The 23846-nt window shown below is 40.5% G+C and overlaps 1 protein-coding gene across 5 annotated transcripts in view; it reads left to right on the forward strand.

The window, feature by feature from the left end:
- Positions 1-23846, forward strand: part of Ptpn20 (protein tyrosine phosphatase non-receptor type 20) — a 123135-nt gene that overhangs the window by 83156 nt on the left and 16133 nt on the right. For 2 of the 5 annotated variants that reach the window (XM_060390887.1, XM_060390890.1), the window contains 2 exons: positions 331-393; positions 1387-3047. The exons of the other annotated variants lie outside the window; for them this stretch is intronic. In XM_060390887.1, the coding sequence (XP_060246870.1) occupies positions 331-393; positions 1387-1452 (129 nt within the window). In that variant the 3' untranslated portion in view covers positions 1453-3047. Of the gene's footprint in view, positions 1-330; positions 394-1386; positions 3048-23846 lie in introns of those variants that run through there. 5 annotated transcript variants of the gene reach the window in all.

Here is a 23846-nt window from a genome sequence, read left to right on the forward strand (position 1 = left end):
GTACCCAAGGAAGGTTTTCTATGCTTGTCCAGAATTAGGCTGCTGCTTTCAGCTCTCCCTTTCGTTAGCATGAAGGGAGTAAGTTCTTTGAGAGCATTCTTCTCATAAATGATGGTTTCCTACTTCCTGTTGAAAGGCCTCTTAAAAAGAAGTCTTTCTTAGTCATTAGGCTGGGCTTTAGAGAGTATACTGTGACTGAAGAGGAGACCTTTCTGGTTATATCTTGACATTTCTTTTTAGTAGAAAGAGATACAGAACACTCCTTTGGCAATCTGTGAGTTTGTGTTTTTCCACAGTCTAGATAATTAAGTTACTTTCATCTCATTTCAGTTCAACATTATGGACATAGTGACCCAGATGAGAAAACAGCGTGCTGGCATGATTCAAACAAGAGTAAGTGTTCCTTGCAGAAATCAAGTAAGAACAGTCAAGACAAAGATTAGCATGGGGAACACTTTACAATTCATAATGCTCTTTGTGATCTCAGTAATTCTTACTCTTCCAGGTAGATATCAGTGGAGTTGTTTTTCTCTGATAATCTTGATAAAGTATGTTAGGTTCCTAGTAATGAAGTCTGTTCCATAGGGTGACAAGGATAAGAGAACAAGGATAAGAGCTGGCAGTAAAGCTGAAGTCACCGGCCTTGACCATAATACCATGCTGCACAAGCAGTATTTCTAATGTTATTACTAAGTTTCTGGACAGTAATTTGAAATGTGTACTTGTCTCTATTTCTATCTGTCTGTCTGTCTATCCAACTACCGACTGATCTATCTTTCTATCTATCTATCTATCTATCTATCTATCTATCTCTCTCTCTCTCTCTCTCTCTCTCTCTCTCTGTCTGTCTTTCTGTCTATCTATCTGCTATTAGAATGTTATAAAAAAGTTATTTATATATGACAAATTAGTTTGTAATTGCTAGGATAAATAAAGAGAATATTTATAATAAAGGCAGTTGCCTCTGAACTGATAGTATATGGATAGTATATTATATGTCTATGTACGTAGAAATACATTTGGTTTCATAAATAAAAAACAATTACATATATTTGAAATGTTAAAATTAATGTGAGAGACTTTTAGAATTAGATTTAGATTAGCTAGAGTAGATACAAGAAAATGGATGCTGACAGTTTTCTTCCATTTAGATACTCTGTTAAGGAGTCCTAGACCAAGACATTTATTTTGATTATTTATGTTCTTCATATTTTAAAACCTATATTTGCATACAGAAGTTCCTAAGTGTTTGTAGATAAACATTTGTTGTCTGAGAGGAATTTTCTTATGTGACTGAGAAAAATAACTGAGAAAGATGTATTCTCCAAAAAGAGACAGTGGTGTCTTTTTACTTACCACTGTGTTGTTCTGTGTATGTGTGTACAGGAGCAGTATCAATTTTGTTATGAAATTCTACTTAGAGTTCTTCAGAATCTTCTGGCTTTGAAATAAGAAAGACTTCTGTGCCTCTCACTTGAGACTGCCAAGCAGCTTGGAGTTTGGGCTGTGTTGAAGGGTCTGCTGGCCATGCGGTTTGCCTTCTGATTTTCCCTAAAGTCTCCCTGAGAGCAGCATCAATGGGTACAGAGTGAACTGTTTTCATTTGCTCTTTGTAAAAACTATCAAAATACCCTCCCATACTTTGAAGTGAAACAAAAGTTACACAAAACAACCTCAGTTTAGCTGTTTGGTTTATAGGATTACAGAGTTCAATAAAAGTATTAAATACGTTTGTTAAGATTTTATTTGGAAAGGTGGCCAAAGGCCTCAGAAGATTTCCAAGACTTTTCAAGCCCTATTCTGGGATAACATTGGGGCAGTAAACTGTAAGTTCATATGCTGACCTCACATAGTCATTTTGCAGACATCTTTAAAGACATCTGTGTTCTTTAAAGAAGCGAGAATCTATACTCCCAGCTGGTAGTGGAATAACTCAAAAGGACTCTAATTAGGATGGGTTGACTTTTGATATAAAATGGTTTTCATGTCCTATACTTCCATAGTCCTGAAGTGCCCTAGGGATTTCTAAAGAAGAGCTACTACCTTCCTGGAGCAGTCAGGCCCTTTTCCTCCTGCCCTGAGAAGCACCGTGTGGGTGAACAGTGTCCCTCCTGACCATCACATGAACATAACTGGTGAACCATCCCAAACTAAACCTCTCATCCATCTGTGAATTCAAATGTTTGCCAGGCCCAACTACATGTCTTTCCTATCCTACCCCAATAGTTAACATACCATTCCATCTGCTTTATCAGAAGCAAATGATAGACAAAGCATGGCACTTGCCTCTTAAATATTTAGCTAACCAATAGACTTTGATGTAATGATATTGTTATGTAAGTTTGTGTCATTCTTGGTACCCTTTATAACATTTTTTTTTGAAACTAAGATCTAAGAAAGAATTTTTTTTCTCTAGAGGACCATTAAGTCATTTCTTTTTCCCCTATAGAAAGATTTAGATGCTGGACATTGGAACTGGATTTTGGAAAACCAAATTCAGAGTTGTGAAAGTGAAAACTTTCATATGCTTGTTAAAAAATTCTGGCCTTTATTACATTCATCATATCAGGATTGTGCCTCAGACAATTATAGTGATTCTTTTGTTAAGGGTTTTTCAGTGATCAGTCATTCCTAATTATAAGCCACAAAGCAACTGATAAATGTATTTGTACAGTGAATTCAGTAGCGATCAGAGCTGTGAATCATATTGAAAATTTCTAAAATTATAAATCCTAAACTTTTAAAAGGCTTATTTCTTTGGTTAAATGAATATTTGAATTGGTTGAATTAGAAATGATAATTCTCACTTTTAAAATAATTATATACCATATATTTTGACATTTAACTCAAATTGATGATTATAGCTATTTATACTGTTTATATGCATAACTGTCTGTGCTGAACAATAATATCATTTTGATTATTGGTCTGTATCATTTGTATCTATAATTGTATTTTCTTCTGTTACCATAAATGAATAAGTATAATATAGGGCAATGTTCCCAAGGTGGACTGTATGTTGTTATTAAATGAAAATATTCACTATGTATTGCCTGAGTATTTTTATTTGCCAGGATCTTGTGATTTCTTGAGAAGAAACATTTCCCATGTCTTGTTGAGCATGCCCCTTCTTTAAGGCATGTCATGTTTTTATAGCTAGACTATGTTGAGTTTTCTGGGAAATTTAAGTAAGTAAACAAAGGCATATTGATTGCGTTTGTTTTCATTTCATTCTTGAAGGTGAATTTCAAGGTAAAACCTTTGGATTGCTTCTATACTAGCAGTGAGTCATTTTCTACCTAGGAAGTGAATATACAGCTCTCATTGGCACTTTTGTGAGGGCATCAAAGCTGATTTAAAGAAAGTTTAATGGTATTTAAATATAAGCATGGATATTTATTAACTTTCAAATTTCAAATAAATATTTTTAATGATGTTGAAGTATTAGACCAAGACTTTTCAGAAGTAAGTATTACAGGCTTTATCTTCACTCTGGTCATATTTATTTATTTATTGCTTCTTTTTATTCTTGGTCTCTCTGAAACATTCAACTTCCAATGAAGTTTACATGTATGACTTAAAAGCTTTTTCAATGATTTATTTTACTGAAAAATCTCAAAGGAAAACACCTTGAAAAACCCAAAGTGAAACTCCCATTTCCTATTTAGTTTTTTTCTAAGACCTAGAAAGACTTAATTTTCTTTTGGGTTGTTTTGTTTTTTTGTTTTTTGTTTTTTTTTTTAATGACTAGTAGTTTTTACTTTGTATTATCATATAATTTTTTATATTAGCTACAGTTTATTAACTTTGTATCCCAGCTGTATCCCGCTCCCTCATTCCCTCCCAACCCCACCCTCCCTCCCTCATCTTCTCCCTGCCCCTTTCCAAGTCCACTGATAGGGGAGAACCTCCTTCCCTTTCATCTGACCCTAGCTTATCAGGTATCTTCAGACCTGGCTGCAAAGTCTTCCTTTGTGGCCTAGCAGGGCTGCTCCTCCCTTGGGGGGTTGGGGGAAAGGTCAAAGAGCCAGCCATTGAGTTCATGTCAGAAATAGTCCCTGTTCCCATTACTAGGGTACCCACTTGGATACCGACCTACCATGGCCTACATCCGAGCAGGGGTTCTAGGTTATATCCATACATGGTCCTTGGTTGGAGGTACAGTCTCATAAAGAACCCCTGTGTCCAGATATTTTTGGTCCTTATAGAGCTCCTGTTCTGTGTTGTTTTGAATTTGAATAAATGAAGAAGAGTTGGAATGTATCCATTCGGCAAACTAGTCAGTGGACTCAGTGGAACAGAGGGATAGCTCAGAGCATTTAGTTAGTCTATAGAGATGATCAAAAAGTAGGAGCAATGACTTCAATATGAAACAGTCTGAATTTGAAGTATTGTAAAAGCTGTCCAATACAGCTGTGATTGCTGAAAGTTGAGAATGATAAGGAATGCTTTTTTAGGAAATCACATCTTACTTGAGGGTGGAAAAGTAGAGCCTGTTAACAAAGCCATCGGTACTTTCACTGAGGAGTTAGCTGATGAGAGGGTAAAATAAAAAGTAAAAGCATTGCTATAGTACTGGAAAGTTAGAAAAAGTATTTGTTTGCCTTCATAAAAATAATAGTTTACTAAAAATAATATTAGAAAATGTCTTATAAGTCAGAATTCAAGATACCCTTGTAAAATTTTCTTTCTTTACAGCTATTCAGCTATCTGTAGATAGCACACCAACTATTGCCTGCCTTTATTTGTAACATTGTAGGCTTATTTGTTTACAAATTATTATCTACAGCTGCTTTTGTGCTGTAATAGAAATATCTAGGTTTTTCATATTATCAGGAATCATCAGGTTCATGCCATCTAAAGTATTTACTGCCTGGTCCATTTAAAGAGAAGTTTTGCCAAACCCTTTATATCAGCAACAGAGAAATATTAAACTTGAAACAAAAAAGTTGTATAAAATCAGACATAGGCATGGTGGCGCCTGCTTTAATTACAGCACTCAGGAGACAAAGGCAGGCAAATGTGTCTGAGCTCAAGGCCAGCCTGATACACATAGTAAGTTCCAGGCTAGCCAGGGATACAGAGTGAGACCTTCTTTCAATTTAAGATTAAACTTAAAAGGAATTTAGTAGATAATGATCAGGTTCTAGATAAACAATAAATTAATTAAAGAGCCAAGATAATTTAAAAAAAAGAAGTTAATTGAGATGAAAGAAGAGTAATCAAATTATGGTGGAAAAGTCAAAGTTTTAACACTATGATTCTGGGCAGGGCAGGAATGTTGCTCAGTAGGAGAGCATTTACCTATCATGCATGAGGCCCTAAGTTTGATCCATAGCACTAGGAAGAAGAAGGAGGAGAAGGAAGAGAAGGAGGAGAAGAGGAAGAAGAAGAAAAAGAAGCAGCAATGAGGGTTCAGAGATCTGGATCGGTAGGACACAATAGAGTTGTCAGTTATAATACATTAACACCTTTAAGCTGTTATTTATTTTGTGTGTATGAGTAAGTATGCATGTGCTTGGATGAATACATGCCACAGAGTTCATATGGTGGGGTCAGAGAACAGCTCCCAGAAGTCAGTTTTCTCTTTCAACTATATGGATCACACGGATTGAACTTAGGTCATCAGCCTTGGCAGCACGTACCTGAAAACTCTGAGCCACCTCATTACCCCAGGTTTGTATTTGTTAAAAAAATTCATATATGTAAAACTTAGTATTTAAAGTCCAGTGCTTAACAAAACAAATATTGACATATCTGATGATAGTGAAAAGATAGAAAAATATTTGATTATGTTCATCTTCATAATTGTTAGGATAAGTAGAAAAAATTGGGAGATAGTGCTGAGATCTGGATAGTCAACCAGATCCACATGATGTTTATAGAACAATATGCCAAATTATGATAGAATACACTATTTTTTAAGTGTGTGGGATATTCTATAAGAAAGGCTAAATTTCATGTCTCAGTAAAATTTAAAAGAATTATAATATTAATATATAAAATATGTTTATGGATTAACTAAAAATCATAGTTTTCAAAATATTCAGGATATATATATATATATATATATATATATATATATATTACATTTACTTTTGTGAAGGGAGGGTACATGTGTCACCATATGAATGTGGAGGTCAGAGGATAACTTGTAAAGAAAGTAGGTTCTCTTCTTTCACTATGTGTAGCCCAGAGATCAAGCTTAGGTTATGAGGCTTGGCATTAAAACAAACAAACAAACAAAACAAAACTAAAACTAAAACAAATTTACCTATTAAACCATCTCACCAGCCCAATATATATCTGTGTATTTCTTTTTTCATTAATATTTTTTTAATTAAAATTATTCACTTTGTATCCCAGCTGTAGCCTTCTTTCTTGTCCCCTCCCAATCACACCCACCCATCCTCTTCTCTTCCCAGGCCCCTCCTCCAGTCCACTATTGGTGGTGGTCCTCCTCCCCTTCCATCAGACCCCAGCCTGTTAGGTTTCATTAGTACTGGCTGCATTGTCTTCCTTTGTGGCCTGGTAAGGCTGATCCCCCCCTCAGCAGGAGTTAATCAAAGAGCCAGCCACTGAGTTGATGTCAGAGATAGCCCCTTTTCCCATTACTAGGAAATCCACTTGCACACTGAGCTGCCATGGGCTGCATCTGTGCAGGGGTTCTAGGTTATCTCCATGAATGGTCCTTGGTTGGAGTATCAGTCTCAGAAAAGAACCCTGGGACCAGATTTTTGGTACTGTTGCTCTCTTTGTGGAGCTCCTGTCCTCTCCAGGTCTTTTTATCTCCCCTTTCTTAAAATTCCCTGCACTGTGCCCAAAGTTAGGCTATAAGTCTCAGCATGTGTTTTGATGCCCTGCTGGGTAGAGTCTTTCAGAGTCCCTCTGTAATAGGCTCCTGTCCTGTTCCCTGTTTTCTCCCTCTTCTGATGTCCATCCTGTTTGCCTTTCTGAGTGAGGATTGGTCATCTTACCCAGGGATGTCCTTGCTTAGCTTCTTTAGGTGTACAGATTTTAGAATATTTATCCAATATTATATGTCTAATATCCATGTATAAGTGGTATATACCATGTGTGTCTTTCTGCTTCTGGGATACCTCACACAGGATGATCTTTTCTAGTTCCCACTATTTGCCTGCAAATTTCATGATTTCCTTGTTTTTAATTGCTTAGTAGTATTCCATTGTGTAAATGTACTACAAATTCTGCGTCCATTCCTCCGTTGAGGGAAATCTGGGTTGTTCACAGATTCTGACTATTACTAATGAACTGCTACGAACATGGCTCAGCAAGTGTCCTTGTATTGTTGAGCATATTTTGGATATATGCTTAGGAATGGTATAGCTGGATCTTGAGGTAGCACTGTTCCTCATTGTCTGAGAAAGCACCAGATTCATTTCTAAAGGGGTTGTACAAGTTCACATTCCCACCAGCAATGGAGGAGGGTTCTTCTTTCTCCACATCCTCTCCCGCATGTGTTTTCACTTGAGTTTTTTATCTTAGCCATTCTGATGGGTGTAAGGTAAAATCTCTGGGTCAATTTGATTAGTATTTCCCTGATGACTAAGGATGTTGAGCATTTCTTTAAGTGTTTCTATGCCACTTAGTATTCCTCAATTGAGAATTCTGTTTAGCTCTGTACCCCATTTTTTAATTGGATTAATTGATTTGTTGCTGTTTAACTTCTTGAGTTCTTAAATATTCTGGATATGAGCCCTCTGTCAGATATAGGGGTGGTGAAGATCCTTTCCCAGTCTGTAGGCTGTCATTTTGTTCTAACGACAGTGTCCTTTGCTTTACAGAAACTTTTCAGTTTCATGAGGTCCCACTTATTGCTTGTTGATCTTAGAGACCATGCTGTTGGTGTTCTGTTTTGGAAGTTGTCTCCTGTGCTAATGAGCTTACAGCTCTTCCCCACTTTTTCTTCTAACTGGTTTAGTGTATCTGGTTTTATGTTGAGGTCTTTGATCTACTTGGACTTTAGTTTTGTTTAGGGTAATAAATATAGATCTATTTGCATTTTTCTACATGTAGACATCCAGTCAGACCAGCACCATTTGTTGAAGATGCTGCCTTTTTCACATTGTATGGTTTTGGCTTCTCTGCCAAAAATCAAGTATCCGTAGGTGTGTGGGTTTATTTCTGAGTCTTCTATTGGATTCCATTGATCCACCAGTCTGTTTCTATGCCAGTACCATGCCGTTTTTATTACTATTGCTCTGTACTACAGCTTGAGATTAGGGATGGAGATGCCTCCAGATGATCTGTTGTTTTACAGTATGTTTTGGAAATTCTGGGTTTTTTGTTTCTCTATATGAAGTTGAGAATTTTTCTTTCAAGCTCTGTCAAGAATTGTGTTGGTATTTTGATGGGAATTGCATTGAATCTGTAGATTGCTTTTGGCAGGATGGCCATTTTCACTATGTTATTCCTAGCCTTCCATGAGCATGGGAGATCTTTCCATCTTCTGATATCTTCTTCAATTTCTTTCTTCAGAGACTTGAAGTTTTTTTCAAACAGGTCTTTCACTTGCTTGGTTAGAGTCATACCAAGATGCTTTATGTTACTACTGGCTATTGTGAAGGGTGTAGTGTCCCTGATTTCTTTCTCAGCCCTTTTATCTTTCGTATACTGGAGGGCTACTGATTTTTTTAAGTTAATTTTGTATCCAGCAACTTTGCTTAAGGTGTTTATTAGCTGAAGGAATTCTCTGGTTGAATTTTTGGGGTCATTCGTATATACTATATTATCATCTGTGAATAGTGATACTGTGACTTCTTCCTTTCTGATTTTTATCCCCTTGATCTCCTTTAGTTGTCTTATTGCTCTAGCCAGGACTTCAAGTACTATGTTGAAGAAATGTAAAGAGAGTAGGCAGTGTTGCCTTATCCCTGATTTCAGTGGGATTGATTTAAAATTCTCTTCATTTAGTTTGATGCTTGCTATAGGCTTGCTGTATATTGTCTTTACTATGTTTAGGTATGTGCCTTGTATCCCTGATCTCTCCAAGATTTTAAACATGAATGGGTGTTAGATTTTGTCAAATACTTTTTCAGCATCTAAGTTGATGATCATGTGGTTTTTCTCCTTCAGTTTGCTTATGTGGTAGATTACATTGATGGATTTCTGTATATTGAACCACCCCTGCAAGCCTGGGATGAAGCTTACTTGGTCATAGTGGTTATGTGTTCTTGGATTCAGTTTGCAAGTATTTTATTGGGTATTTTAAAATCAATGTTCATAAGATAAATATGTCTGACGTTCTCTTTTTATTTTTGTTGGGTCTTTTGTTTAGGTATCAAGGTGACTGTGGCCTCATAGAATGAGTTTGGTAATATTACTTTTATTTCTATTTTGTAGAATAGTTTGAAAAGAATTGTAGTTAGCTCATCTTTGGAGGTCTGGTAGACTTCTGCACTGAAACCATCTGGCCCTGAGCCTTAAGGAGATTTTGATGACTGCTTCAATTTCCTTGGGGCACATAGGACTGTTTACCTGATCTTGATTTAATTTTGTTAAATGGAATCTAGTAATAAAAAAGTTCATTTCAGGAACAGGGACTGTCTCTGACAGGAACTGATTGGCCTGCTCTTTGATCACCTCCTCCTGAGAGTACAGCAGCCTTACCAGGCCACAGAGGAAGAAAATGCAGGCACTCCTGATGAGATCTGATAGACTAAGATCAGAAGGAAGGAGAGGGGGACCTTCCTTATCAGAAGACTTGGGGTGGGACATGGGTGAAGAAGGGGGAAGGAGGGTGGGATTTGGAGGGGAAGAGGAAGGGAGCTACAGTCGGGATACAAAGTAAACAAATTATAATTAGTAAAAATAAATAAATAAATAAATAAATAAATAAATAAATAAAAGTCCATTTCATTAAGATTTTCAAATTTTGTGGCATATTGGCTTTTGCAGTGAAACCTAATGATTGTTTGGATTTCCTCATTGTCTGTCATTATTTCCCCCTTTTCTTTTCTGATGTTGCTGATTTGGATAGTTTCTCTCTGCCTTTTAGTTAGTTTGGCTAAGGGTTTGTCTATCTTGTTGATTTTCTCAAAGAAACTGCTCTTGGTTTCATTGATTAATTGAATTGTTTTCTTTGTTTCTAATTCATTGATTTCAGTTCTGAGTCCGATTTTTTTCTAATCATCTACTCCTCCTGGGCATGTCTGCTGTTTGTTAGTTAGTTTGTTTGTTTTTTCCCTAGGGCTTTTAGGTATGCCATTAAGTTGCTTGTATGAGATGTCTCAAACTTCTTTGTGGAGGCACTTAGTGCTATGAGCTTTCCTCTTAGCACTGCTTTCATTGTGTCCCATAAGTTTGGGTAAGTTGTGCCTTCAGTGTCATTGAATTTTAGGAAGTTTCTGATTTCTTTTTCATTTCTTCCCTGAACAAGCTGTCATTGAGTAGAGTTGTTTAGGTTCCATGTGTATGTAGGATTTGTGTTATTTCTGTTGTTGTTGAGGTCTGGTTTCAGGCCATGGTGGTCTAATAGGATGCAAGGGATTATATTTCGATATTCTTATATCTGTTGAGGCTTGCTTTGTGCCTGAGTATATCGTCAGTTTTTGAGAAGGTTCCATGAGGTGCTGAAAAGAATGTGTACTCCTTTGAGTTTGGCTGAAAAGTTCTATAGACGTCTATTAGGTCCATTTGATTTAGGACCTCTGGAAGTATTATTATCTGTCCCTTGAGAGTAGATTGTTGAAGTCTCCAACTGTTAAGGTGTTGGGATCAATGTGTGATTTAAGCTTAATAATGTTTCATTTACAAATGCAGGTGCTCTTATATTTGGGGCAGAGATGTTCAGGATTGTGATGTCCTCCTGTTGGATTTTTCCTTTGATGAGAATGAAGTGCCCCTCCTCATCTTTTTTGGTTAATTTTTGTTAAAAGTCTATTTTATTAGATATTAGGCTTAGCTTTTTTTCTGGGTCCATTTGCTTGCAAAAAAATGTCCAGCCCTTTACTCTGAGGTAGTGTTTATCTTTGTTGCAGAGATGTGTTTCTTGGGTACAGCAGAATGTTGGATCCTGTTTCAGCAGCAATTCTGTTAGTTTGTGTCTTTTTATTGGAGAGTTGAATCCATTGATGTTGATAGATAATAGTGACCAATGAATGTTAGTTCCTCTTATTGTGGAGTTGGTGCTGTTACTGGGTTTCAATGCTTGTTTTCTCTTAATTTTTTTGTTGTGAAGTTATCTATATCCTGTGTTTTTTTGGGTGTATTTCATTTCATTGGATTGGAATTTTCCTTCAAATATCTTCTGTAGGACTGGCTTTCTGTGTAGATATTATTTCAGTTTAATTTTGTCATGGAATATTTTGTTTTCTCCATCTATATTGATTGAAAGCTTTGCTGGGTATATTAGTCTGGGTTGGCATCTGTGGTCTCTTAAAGTCTGCATGACATCTGCCCCGGCCCTTAAGGCTTTCATAGTTTCTCTTGAGAAGTCTGGTGTGATTTTTATAGGTCCACCTTTATATGTTACTTGGTCTTTTTCCCTTGCTGCTTTTAATATTTTTTCTTTGTTCTATAGATTTAGTGTTTTGACTATTATGTGAAGTGAGGAGTTTCTTTTCTAGTCTAGTCTATTTGGTGTTCTGTAGGCCTCTTGTATGTTTATGGACATCTCTTTCTTTAAGTTGGGAAAATTTCCTTTTATGATTTTCTTGAAAACAATTTCTGGACCTTGGGGCTGAAATCTTTGTTTTCATCTATTTCTATTATTCTTAGATTTTGTCTTTTCATGGCATCCTTGATTTCTCAGATGTTTTGTTTTTGGAACTTTTCTGATTTTACTCTGTTCTTTTGTTTTTATTTTTTTGTTGTTGTTTTTTGTTTTTGTTTTTGTTTTTGAGAGACGTATCAATTTCTGCACCTGTATCTTCAGGCCCTGAGATTGTTCCATCTCTTGTATTATGTTGGTGATGCTTATCTTTGTGGTTCCTGATCTTTTTTCTAAGTTCTCTGGCTCCAGGGTTTTCTCTGTTTGTGTTTTCTTCATTGATTCTAATTCTGTTTTCATGTCTTGCACCATTTTCTTCATCTGTTTGAATGTGGGTTCCTGTCTTTCCACTATGGCCTCTGTGTTTTTTTTTTGTTTGTTTGTTTGTTTGTTTCCTCTCTTTATGCCACTAATTGTGCCTCTACTTGTGCCTCTGTTTGGTTGTATTTGCTTGTATTTCTTTGAGAACTTTGTTTTCTCTTTATGCACTCCTAATACCTGGATAAGCATAGATTTGAGATCATTTTCCTGTTGGCCTCTAGCCTTCTGCTTATCAGTAACCTTCACTCTTTGTTCCTGGAGCCTGTACTTCAGACTGGGTCCTCCTGTCTCTTGTGTTCCAATTATTCTTCAAGAATGTGAGAGAGGACCACTGGTTCTATAGTGGATATTGGTGTTTCAGCTGCAGCTAAGGGAGGAAGGTTGCAGGCTGATGTGCACAAGCGTGGGAGCGTGCATGGAAGTGTGCCTTGAAGGAGAGGGTGCAAGAGCAAGTAGATGCTTGGAAGGGTGGAGCATAGCACAGGTGGGGGTGCTGGCTCTGTTCACAGGTGCAATGCGAATGCACTGAGGCGAATGCCTCAGTGGCTCACAGGCCTGTCATATTGTCCTTCAGTTATTCAGATCTGTCTGTGTTGTACCATCCAGGAGTTGTTTCTGTGTACTCCACTGGTAGACCCACAGAATAGGGGCTTCAGAGCATTGAACACTGTCCCAAGGATTCCTATGTTGTCCATGGAAGGGGTGTGGGTGGGAGTGGGATGTATCTAATATCTGGCTGCTACCTTAGAGGGACCCTGGATCTGGGGCTCTGTAGGCACTCACTTGAAGGTGCACTCACTCGCTTGCAGGCCTAATTGGAAAGCACAGGGGTTCCAAACCCCTGTTCTCTATTATCAGATTTGGGCCTGCAGGGGCAATTGAAAGTGTAGAAGATCTGTACTTGGGGCAGCTGCCTCTACTGTCTCAGGCCCTGAGCACAGAGGATCCTGCTTGGGGCAGCTGCTGCTGCCACAGCCACACACCTGGTAGGCCTGTACTACTGCAGCCTCTGCCATCTCAATCACCGAGCAGGGAGGCCCGTGTTTGGGGCAACCACTGCTGCTCAGCCAAGCAGGGAGGCCTGTGCTTGGGGCAAGTGGAAACGCAGGGGGGTTGATTATTTGCCATTCTCAGGCCCCAAAGAGATCCATGGGTGACCTGGATCCAAACTGGCCCTGTGCACGAGTTCTGCCCTCTCCCCCAGGAAGCCTCAATGTCAGTGTTCTGGCTTCAGCTGGCGCCCTCCCCACACACACCAATTTTGGAGTTTTGGATCCTGTGTCTCTCAGATACAGTGTTCTTTTCACTGCCATCTTGGACTCCCCTATTTGTGTATTTCTAAAAAAAAAAGTCAAAAGGAAAAGTATAAGAGAAGTTAAAGAGTATTTCAAACTAAATGGAAATGAAATGTGAGATATGATAATATATGATGACACAGTCAACTGAGAAAGTGCTATATTTGGTTTCAGCTCTGCTGTGACACTCCATATTAGCTGTCTTAAAAACTATTCTAAAGAATATAAGATGGGAGCTCCAGCTTATTCTACCATCTTTGGTGGCCTGGCTGAATAGCCACTTGTCTACTCATAAAATGTACTTTGTGATACTGCTCCTTGGGTAACATTTACAGACATTTACTTTCTATAGGTGGGCAACTGGTAGCACATCAAAGTAATGGTACTGTTGAAGTATAATCTGGTGAACCAATGAGTTTATTTGGGTTATTTTCAGAAGTATGAATTAGGAATTATTTTGGAGTACAATCTAATCAAAAACAGACACATTATCAAAATCCCACCTTAGTGTGGGTGAAACTCATTAAAGTACTCTGGAGCTCTCAATGACTTGCAGGCACCTTGACAAGTCAGAGAGTCTCCTTTCCTCAGTAGTTCTTACTTCTTATATAACCTTGTGGAGGGAGGGACCCTGTGAACCTGATAAGTTTCAGGGACTTCCTGAGACTTGTGTGTTGTTTACTTTCTGAGTAATAAGGAGCATCTCTCCAGTAAAATGTTTCAGTTTAGAGGAAATTGCTACGCAATGGTGTCTGTCCCCACCTTATTTTTTTCATCTGTGTTCTCCAGTCTCTATGCTGAATGATCTCTTTTTAAATTAATTAATTAGATAAACAAACTATTAATTGATTCACTTTACATTCTGATCATATCCCCTTCCCTCCTCTCCTCCCTTCTCGTATTCCTCAGAAAAGGGGAGCACCCCCAACCTACCCCAGCTCATCAAGTTGAAGGATCACTCTTAATTATATACTGATGACTTGCAGATACTCATGTGGGAGTCTCATCTGAAGGTAGTGACTGAAACTGGAGGTGTATTGATCAAAGGTGGAAGACATTTAATGTCTATAAAATATAAAACAATGTTTTATAAGGTATTTTATCAAGTGTATAAAGTACTTAAGATTAAGATTAACAAGAATTGAGGGATTGGTGACATATAGTTCCTTTAACAGAGTCCCACGCTGAGGATGAATCCTAGAACAAATCTGAGCAGAACAGGGAGAAAAGGGTGAAGAAATCCAAATAGAAGAAAGAAGAACAGAGTTAAAAAAGCTCAGACAGTGAGTTCATTGAAGTTATAAGAGGCACATAAAAAGCCACCAAAATCCCCCCCCCATTCCCAACCAATCAAACAAACAAACAAAACCCCTGTTTTAATTAAATCCCTGTAAGAAAGGCCAAGAAAACCAAAAGATTAAGGAAATTCTATTATCCCTGTGTGGACAGTGAAAGCACAGAAAACCACACTCAAAATCAGATGTAAAGGTTGCTGAAAAAGTGATTCAGTGATTAAAAGCACTTGCTGCTCTTCCAGATCTGGGTTTCCCTTCCTTGGACCCACATGGTTACTCACACCTGTCTGTAACTCCAGTCCCAAGGGATCTGATGCCCTGTTCTGGTACCCAAAGTTATATGCATATACTCCCACACAAAACCCCACATGTACACATAATTAAAAACAAAAATCTTGCCTGCCCTGGCTGTCACCCCTACAGCCTCCACAGAGGAGCTGCACCAAATGGAACCCAAGCAGAGTCGACGCCTGGTGGCAGAGGCAAAGAACATGACTTGGAATTTTGTCTATTACAAATAATGTGGTTGTGGCTGCCAGCACCTAAGGACCTGAAGGGCCACTTCCAAGGAGCAAGAGAGACCCACGGAGGCTTCTTGGGCAGATGCAGAGGCAGGGAATGAGCCTGCAGAGAACACAGTATCTCCAGAACAACTAAAAATAGGCAGGTCTTATGTTGGAAGAACAGCCAGTGCTCTTAACCTCTGAGCCATCTCTTCAGCCCTAGAAGATGCTTTGTAAAAGTGGTTTCATGGAATTGGAAAAAAAAAAAAAAAAAAAGATGGTGGAACGGAGCAGTGCTTGCAGGAGAGAAAAAGAGAATTGGAGACATGTTCATGGACAAGGCAGCACGTCTTTGCTGAGTAGGGCTGCTGATGCTGATGCTGGTCTCTCTCCTGGTTCTGCGTTGGTGGGGGCGGGGATATGGAGAGAACACGCATTACAGTCATGCCCAGTGTGCCCTTGGGGCTGCTAGTGCCAAGGGCGGGGTAGTGTACAGCAGCCTGCACAAGTCCAACCCTCAAACATGCTGCCCAGCATGATCACCCCGACTGAGCAAGAACAAGATCTGGAGATGAAGAGTAGTTCATTTTTCTGGATTAAGTCCCCACGGAAGACTTCCATGCTGTTCTCCCAGAGAGCATGCTGATGTCAGCGGTCCCTGCTTCCAGCAGAAACCATGTTGATAATGGTTATCTGTGATGCCGACAGAAACAATGTGGATGACCATGAACTGCACTGAAGCCAGAAGCCATGTGGAAGTCCATGATCTATGCTGCTGCAGGATGCTTGAGAAAGGAAGCTACAGTGGTATCAATGACTGTGTACTCAGAGCTCAGAATTATGACACTGAAGAGACATTGAAGGCTTCTGTGACAACTTCCCCACCCCACACAAAGGAAACAGTCCAGACAGTCATTTTAAAGAGTCCTCAAAAACTGTGATACATATGAAGAAGTGTAGCTCTTCACAGTTGATGGCTTCTGGCAGGAGTGCAGGTAGGGAAGGATTCAGTTTTCTCTAAGATGCTGGCCCCATTGGAGCTCGACCATGCTTCAATACATATATGGGCAACACAAATTGGACTTGGTGTTTTCTTGTTTTTGTTTATTTGTTTGTGTGGTTGGTTGGTTCTGGTTTGTTTGTTTGGGAGGAAGATGCAAAGATGGGAGAATGGACCTGAGAACAATGGGAGACAAGTGTGATGGGGTGTGTTGTATGAAATTGCCAAATAATTAATAAAAATATTATGTTGGGAAAAAATTTTTTTAAAAAAGCAGATCAACCTATAGCCCATTTCCAAGTTCATTTTTAGACATTAGAAGTGTCACAAAAACCACCCAAAAGTAGCAAAAACAGAAAAACTAAAAATCAGTTGACACATCAAGAAAATACTTGAAACAAACAAGCAAACAAAAACTAAACAAACCTAGTAACTGACACCTTATGAGACATTAACAGGTGAGAAGGGCAGGTGAGGAAGAGACGTGAGCAGGACAGATGTAAAGGCCAGTGAGCGGGACATGGGCACATATAACAAATCTTCGAGGCATAACTAAAGTGACTCAGCAGTAATTATGAATAATAATTCAAAGAATATTCCCCAAAAGATTAAACTTACGTCTGGGTGTGGTAGTGAATAAAGAAATGTTCTCCATGGACACATCAGTGTGAGCAACTGCTTTTGGAGCAAGTGGAGCCTTGCTGGAGGAAGTATTCGTAGGGAGGTGGGTTTTTTGAGTTTATGCACTCACCCCGCTTCCCCTCTCTGCTTTCTGTGTACAAATAAAATATAATCACCCAGGTTCCTGCTCCTGCTGCATGCTTTCCCTGCCATTATGAAATCTTCGGGAACTGTGAACCCAAACAAACTTTTCTCTAAGTCTCAGCGTGGGCCTCTTAACACCGCTGCTGGGGTAAGGAGGCCTTGACTGTTGCCTGACTTGCTCTCACTGTGCTCTTGCCTTGGCCCTTACAGAGCCTTCCTGGATGTCCCAATTCCCAACTTTATGGTGGTATGAAAGTACCCAGAAAACCCTTCTCTTTGTCACGTTTATTATAAATCTCAATAAATTATATGAGACACTCAATGTGTCATTATAAAATGGGCTTTATGTGGGATGATCTTTTTCAACTCTAGGCTTATGTACCATATTTCAGGTGGGCTAGGCTAAGCTGTGGTGCTCAGAGGTTGAGTTATTCAATGATTTGAGACTGACAGTATAACTTACTCTGAGAAGTGACTCCACTGTAAGTCAAGGGGCTTCTATAATTCATATGAATAGACAGAGACCAGCACCCACCAGGGCTCAGAGCAGGCAAAACAACCACCAGAGCCTGTATTGTCTAGTCACTCAGGTAGTCCTACAACCACCCCCACAGCAACAGACAGCGATTCTACAAGCTGATCATTGAGTTAATAAGAAGCTTAATTCTTAGGTCAAAAATATTTCCAACTCTGGAGTATTCTGTATTTTTGCCACCTAGCGTATTTTCTGCACCCCAGACACATTTGACTTGTATGTAACTGGATAAATAAGTGTTAATGAGAATGGGCAGCAGAGTGAGCTCAGGCTAATAAAATACGAGCCTGTTCCCTGCGTGACCTGTTGGGGAGAGCAGTACTGGTGTCCTGGGGTGTAAGGATTTTGTGCTTCCTGCAAAGAAGAAATGGTTTCTAGCATTCTCAGCAGCCCTTGTCAGCCAGCACCTCCCAGGAGAGCATGGCAAACCTCAGTGGATGTTTGTGGCCTTTGGAGAACTTGAGGCCTGGGTTGCTCAGTTACCATTGCCAGAACTGGATGCTGATTTATATCCCCCACCCCCTGGAGCTCAGAGTGCAATCTCGCCCAATGGGGTCAGGCTGACTCTTAAGAACAGGTGAATAAGGGACATGGCTATTGGTGTGTGGTGTGTATAACAATCAAAGTGTCCTTTGCTATGTGGGTCTTTTGCTATGTGGAGTTGGAAATGGTGAAACAACTGACTTCTGCAGGAGGAGCATGGGCTGGCACTTTCCATATGCACTTTCTGTTTATCCGTTATGCTGTATACATGACTTCCTTCCACAGAGAGAAGGACCAGAAGCCTCAGTTTGCATCAGGGTCCTTTTTCTCACCCTTCCCAACCTAAAGGAGAAACAGGCATCCTCTGAGGTGAGGGGAGTCTGAAAGTGAGATTTTAGCAGGTGTCCTCCCTCTTGATTAGTTTCTTTAGGTGTACAGATTTTAGTAGGTTTATCTTAGCTGGGTCATTCTAACCTTCTCTAAAGGATCTTCCTGCCATAGCCATCCTACCTCATCCATTCCTTCCTGTATCACACACATGCATCAGGCATCACAAACGTGAATACTCCTGTGCCAGGGATCATGCACGTGCCCACTGACATGGCAGGAATTGTACATGCCCTTCCAGGACAGCCTGTTGCTAAGGTACACCCTTATGGAAGAAACCCTCCTTAAGAGCTTGGCGTCAGTCCCACCACAAGCAGCCCGGGCTGGACCACTGCAAAGCCTACTTTCTCAGTACAGCCTTCTGCCTTTTGTGAAAGGAAACTTGGTAAGAGGTGAAGCTCATGCATAGGCGAGGGGATGGGATACTGACAAGCAAAGGCTCACTGGAGGCAGCCACCTGGCCCTGGTCCCGAGGAAGGGCAAGGCAGGGTCTTTTCACTTGTGGCGTCCCTGCTTAGGCCTTGGGATCTCAACATCCTACAGATCACTGGGTGATGGGACACAGCAGATTACCAGCTCAACCAGCATGCACAAGATACACTTTGGCCCAGGAGCCCTAGCTATAGTCCCTGCAGGACTGGGTACAGAGCCCTGGAAATCTACTGTACACTCAGGTCCTCCGGTGGAGCCAGTGGGCTGTTGGCACTCAGCAGGTCATAAATCTCCAAGCTTGGAATGCCTTCAGCTGGGAGGACGCCACAGCTGGAGGAACTTTCTCTTTCCCCCAAACTTAACACATCATAAAACACAGCCATTTGGGGAATGAGAACAACCAGGAGGTGTTTTTGCCCCCAGAGCTCTGCTTGGGAAAGCCTGGAAGATGAGGGTTAGATTCTGCTGCAGCCATATGCCTCACTCAGTCTCAAGCAAGTACCAGGCATGTCCCATAGCACCTCCTGGTACAGCCCAGTGCTATTCATGGCTTGGGACAGAAAGCCACAGTTCCCTCTCCAGGGTCACCTTGGGTTTGAGGTGCCTGGGCTTTCTATAGATAAGAGTTTGTCACAGAGTTTAATGTGGAATCCTCTTGTCCCCTTCTGACTGTATAAGCACCTATTCCAGGCCCAGGTGTATGGTGACACACTTCTTATCTGTGACCCTTAAGGTGCCCAACAGCTACTTTCTAGTCTCAGTGAGCAGAGCCTTTTCCAGAGGCTCTTCTCTAAGGTAGAAACTCCATGTTTGGTGTGAGCTGTAAATGGTCTTGGTCTTTCTCTTAATGCATGAACACCACTCTTGTTTTGAGATGTAGACTCTTTCCTGCCTGGAAGATATGGCCTAGATTTTTTAGATGGACATTTATCAAAAAGCTGTGGGCAAAGTGATGGCTTTAGGTCATCCATTCACCCACCCATCCACCCAGCCATCCATTCATATGTTCTCTTTTTTCCCTTATTTCTTGGAGAAGTCTTATAGGCAGAAGACAATATGATGTTGTGTGTGTGTGTGTGATGCTCAAGCTCACTGAGAAAATTCAAGTACACGTGTTTTCAAAAACTACCTGTCTGCAGTCCTAATACCTGAGAGGTAAATTCAAGAAAGTGTGAGAAACTGCCTGATGCCTTTACTCAGAGAAGCACAAGCTGATTAGTTCAATTGAAGCCGGTGGGAGTGGGGTGGGAGGAGGGGGTCACTTAGCTGATGTCTCTGGGGTGACCAAAGAGAAGGAACAGGTGGGACGTATTACCACGGAAGAACGATGGTCTTCATAATGTGAGGTTGTGGGTAGCTGCACACCAGTGAAATAGGTTATGGTCCCACCAGATGTTGAAGGACCCACCTGCTTAAAGATGGCTTTAGCCTCCCCTAAAGCATTTTTATATTTCAGAACCACTAGTCCCATGAGTCTAAAGGGAAAAAAAAGGTAAACAAATCACAAAAACAGAACCACCAGCAATATAATAACCAACCCCTCAAAAAACAAAGATCCTGTGAACCTTGTTCTCCTCCATATGGAGGATATCTTTACTGAGGGCCTTTCATAGGTAAACCAGTAGAAAGTTTTGCAGAGTTGTAAACCACCATTTCATTTAACTCAGGGTCTAATTTGCTCATTCTGCATGCTAAGTCTTACTGCCTAGGAAGAAGCTATGGCAACACCAAAACTCCCTATAACTTGCTATGGCAACACCAGGCTAAGACAGCATTCTTCCTAGAGACTTCTGTTCACACTGAAATGTGTTGCTGGAGAGTAATTCACTTGAGCACTAATATATGTGTTACCTGAGGTGAGTGATATCCTTCAGTTTAAAAACCTCTCTGTGTCTCCTCTATCCTGATTAAGGGACTCACTGACAATAAGGATTGGCAGGGTGGATAGGGTTGAGGGAAGGCACAATGGAGGCTGGGACAGTGTACAAACTACTGCTAAGAAGCTGATGTGCTATTGCGGTGTAACAGGCTGTGGAGAGTGGGAATAAGGAAGGGGCCATTGCACATGTGACCTTCAAGAGGTATGAGGGCCCACTGATGGTACCTACTTGAGGGACAAGGGCAAATGGAAGACACCGAAAAATCAGCCAATGCTGATTTTTATTGTTCAGCCTCACAGATAAAATTTTGTCTTCATGAATTTTGTGGAAGAGAGTTACAGGATTCTTTAACAGACAGTGCTGAAAAGCCTGAATATACACAGGAAAATAATGAGATTGGACCTTTTTCTTGCACCATAAACAAAACTCAACTCCAAACACACTGAAGATTTAGACCCAAAGTGAACATATAAAAATTAACATCTTGGTGATGACTTTTTGAATCTGAGATCAAAAGCACAAGACTCTAGTAGGGAAGTGGGGTTATGACAGACTGCACCATTTCTTCACTGAAAATGAAAACCACCAATGGAAGAAAGATGTAGAAAATACTTGCAAAGTATCTATCTTCTAAGAAGTTAATATCTAAAATGTATTTGAAGCTGCAATTCAAGAGCAAAAATCCAAACGGCCTTCTTACAAATGAACAAAATCCTTGAATAGACATTTCCCAGTAAAGATGTGCAGATGACCAGCAAGTGTAATAGAAAGTGCTCACTGTCACAGCCATAAGCAAAATTCTTGTCAAATCCACAAAGAGATACAACCTGATGTCAGCTGGGATGACACCTACAAAGAGGACAAAAGGTTAAGTGTGTAGAGGATGCAGAACTGTTGTAGTTGGGACTACAGAGTGGTACAGCCACTAGAATGGTGTGAAATGCAATGGTCCAGCAATCCTGTTTCTAGATATTCTCCCAAAAGAAATGAAATCAGGATCATGATGAAGTATCTGCACCCACATGTTCAGTATGTTACATAGCAAAGATGGGAAAACCTGGCCCTTGCAAGTCAGATTATTCCCTCCCCGTACCTTGGGAACACCCATCACTAGTAACTGACTCCATCACTCATATTTCCTTGATTCCATGGCATACATTATCCCAGGACTTTATCCACTGATAACTCAGTGGCAAATCAGATGTATGTTGTAGCTGTGACATGTATAAAGCTACAGGGTATGATTTTAAGTGAAATAATTCATGAAATCTTCATGATTCCATTTATAAGAAGTGTCTACAACAACCCACTACATGAAAGCAGAGAATGAAGTGGGGGTTACCATGGGCTCAAAGAAGGGGGAAAGAGGAAATTGTTGTTCTTTTTTTTTTTTTTTACAGTCATAAACTTTGTATTATGCAAGGTGAGTCAAGTTTTGGAGACCCACATGCATGACATGCTGGTCCGCATTTGGAAATGTGAAGAGGGCGGACCTCACATTGTGTTCCTGCAAAAACAAAGAACCACAGAAGAACGAGAGGAGTTTTGGGAGCTGATGAATGTGTTCACGTGGCTGCGGTGACAGGTCACAGGTGCACGCCTATGTCGGAATTCATGGAGATATCTACATCAGATGTGTGTGATATTTTGTACCTCATAAGTATGTATTAATAAAACTAAATATTAAATTTAGCAGGAAGAAGCTATGAGACGAGGAAATGGAAGGAGGTCAGGAAGGAGTCAGGAAGGAGAAGGACCCAAAGTCCAGTGGGGAAAGTTTGTCTTGAAAAGAGGAAGGATATTTCTCAGATAAAGACACACTAGGGGCAGATAGAGACATTCAGAGAAAGGAGAGAGAAAGTGAGAACCTGGTTATTGAATGAAGTTCTCCATAAATTACAATGCACATTCATCTGCTATGTGTCCAGGAAGTGGGGTCTGGCTTGAGGGCTCCGGAAGAGGAGGGAGATTGGGAACAGCTGCTGGGAGATCTGCTGCAGAAGGCAGCAAGGGATGGGGAACAGTGCTATTCGGCAGTGCTGGAGTCATGGAGGCTACAAGCACTGCTTTGTCAGGGGGCCAAGGCACACATTTGCATGGTCAGCATAGCCAGGAGAGAAAGGCAGGCAGGTGGTGGCTGATCCAGGGTTGACTGGTGACAAGATAGGACTAGAGAAATGTCAGGACAAGAGGCTCAGGGGTTGGGGCTGGGCATGGAAACAGAGTTGACAGTGGTTTCTGGAAGGAGTTACAGGATGAGATGCTGGTCTGAACAGGGCTGGAGAAGGTGAACGGGGCCTGCAGGAAGATGGAAGAGCAGATAGGGAGTAGTGGTGCGACAGCCAAGGCTTCTCTGGAGTGATAAAGAAACACAAGGGGGAAGTGTATCACTGTGTGGCTGGAAAGAGTCACCAGTGGTCACCATAGGCCAGGGGAGCAGAGTTCCAGATGACTAGCCAGCCTTGATGTGGCTGTCTGTCCCCATTCTATCCTGATGGCTAATGGCAGAGACAGAGTGACAATGAGAGCCAGGGATAGAGCACCTTGGAGAGGATGAAGCCTCAGGAGTATAGAGGATTACGAGATGGCTGCCGCAAAGGAGGGAGTCTCAAAGAGTCTTTTTTTCCTACCAATGTTCCAAGTGTTGGAGCCATGTCATGGGGTGGTATGTTATGGGATCTGGGATGTATGAACAGTCAAGGTCAATTGCTGACAAAGCTGTAGCCATTTCCAGTGTGGGGAGATGGAAAGCTGTGGTTTGAGGACGTCCAACATGGGATGGGAAAGAACATGAGATTGCCAACATGGTGAATGTTAGTCACACAGTGAATAAAGATAGAAAGAGGATGGAGACTTGGGAACACAATGTTAATACAGGGGAAGGATGAAGTGGAGGGCCAGGCAGCCATCTTGGTGAAGATGTTAAAAAGTAAGTTATGAGAGTGAACCTTGAAGGGAGTTTAGAGATAAAAGTACAAAGTTCAGTGTCTACCAATATCAGAGATCACAAAATCCACAAGACTAACAGAAAATTGGCTGGGATTGTGTTCATAAAGACAGTTAAAAATCAAGGATTAATGTCAGTCATGGTGGCACACACCTTTAATCTCAACACTTGGGAGGTAGAGGCAGGCAGATATCTGTGAGTTGAGGACAGCCTGATCTATGTAGTGAGTTCCAAGTCAGCTGGGGCTACATAGTGAGACCCTGTCTCAAGTT

Source organism: Meriones unguiculatus, chromosome 9 (genome assembly GCF_030254825.1).
Source record: "Meriones unguiculatus strain TT.TT164.6M chromosome 9, Bangor_MerUng_6.1, whole genome shotgun sequence".
NCBI classification, from domain to species: Eukaryota; Metazoa; Chordata; class Mammalia; order Rodentia; family Muridae; genus Meriones; species Meriones unguiculatus.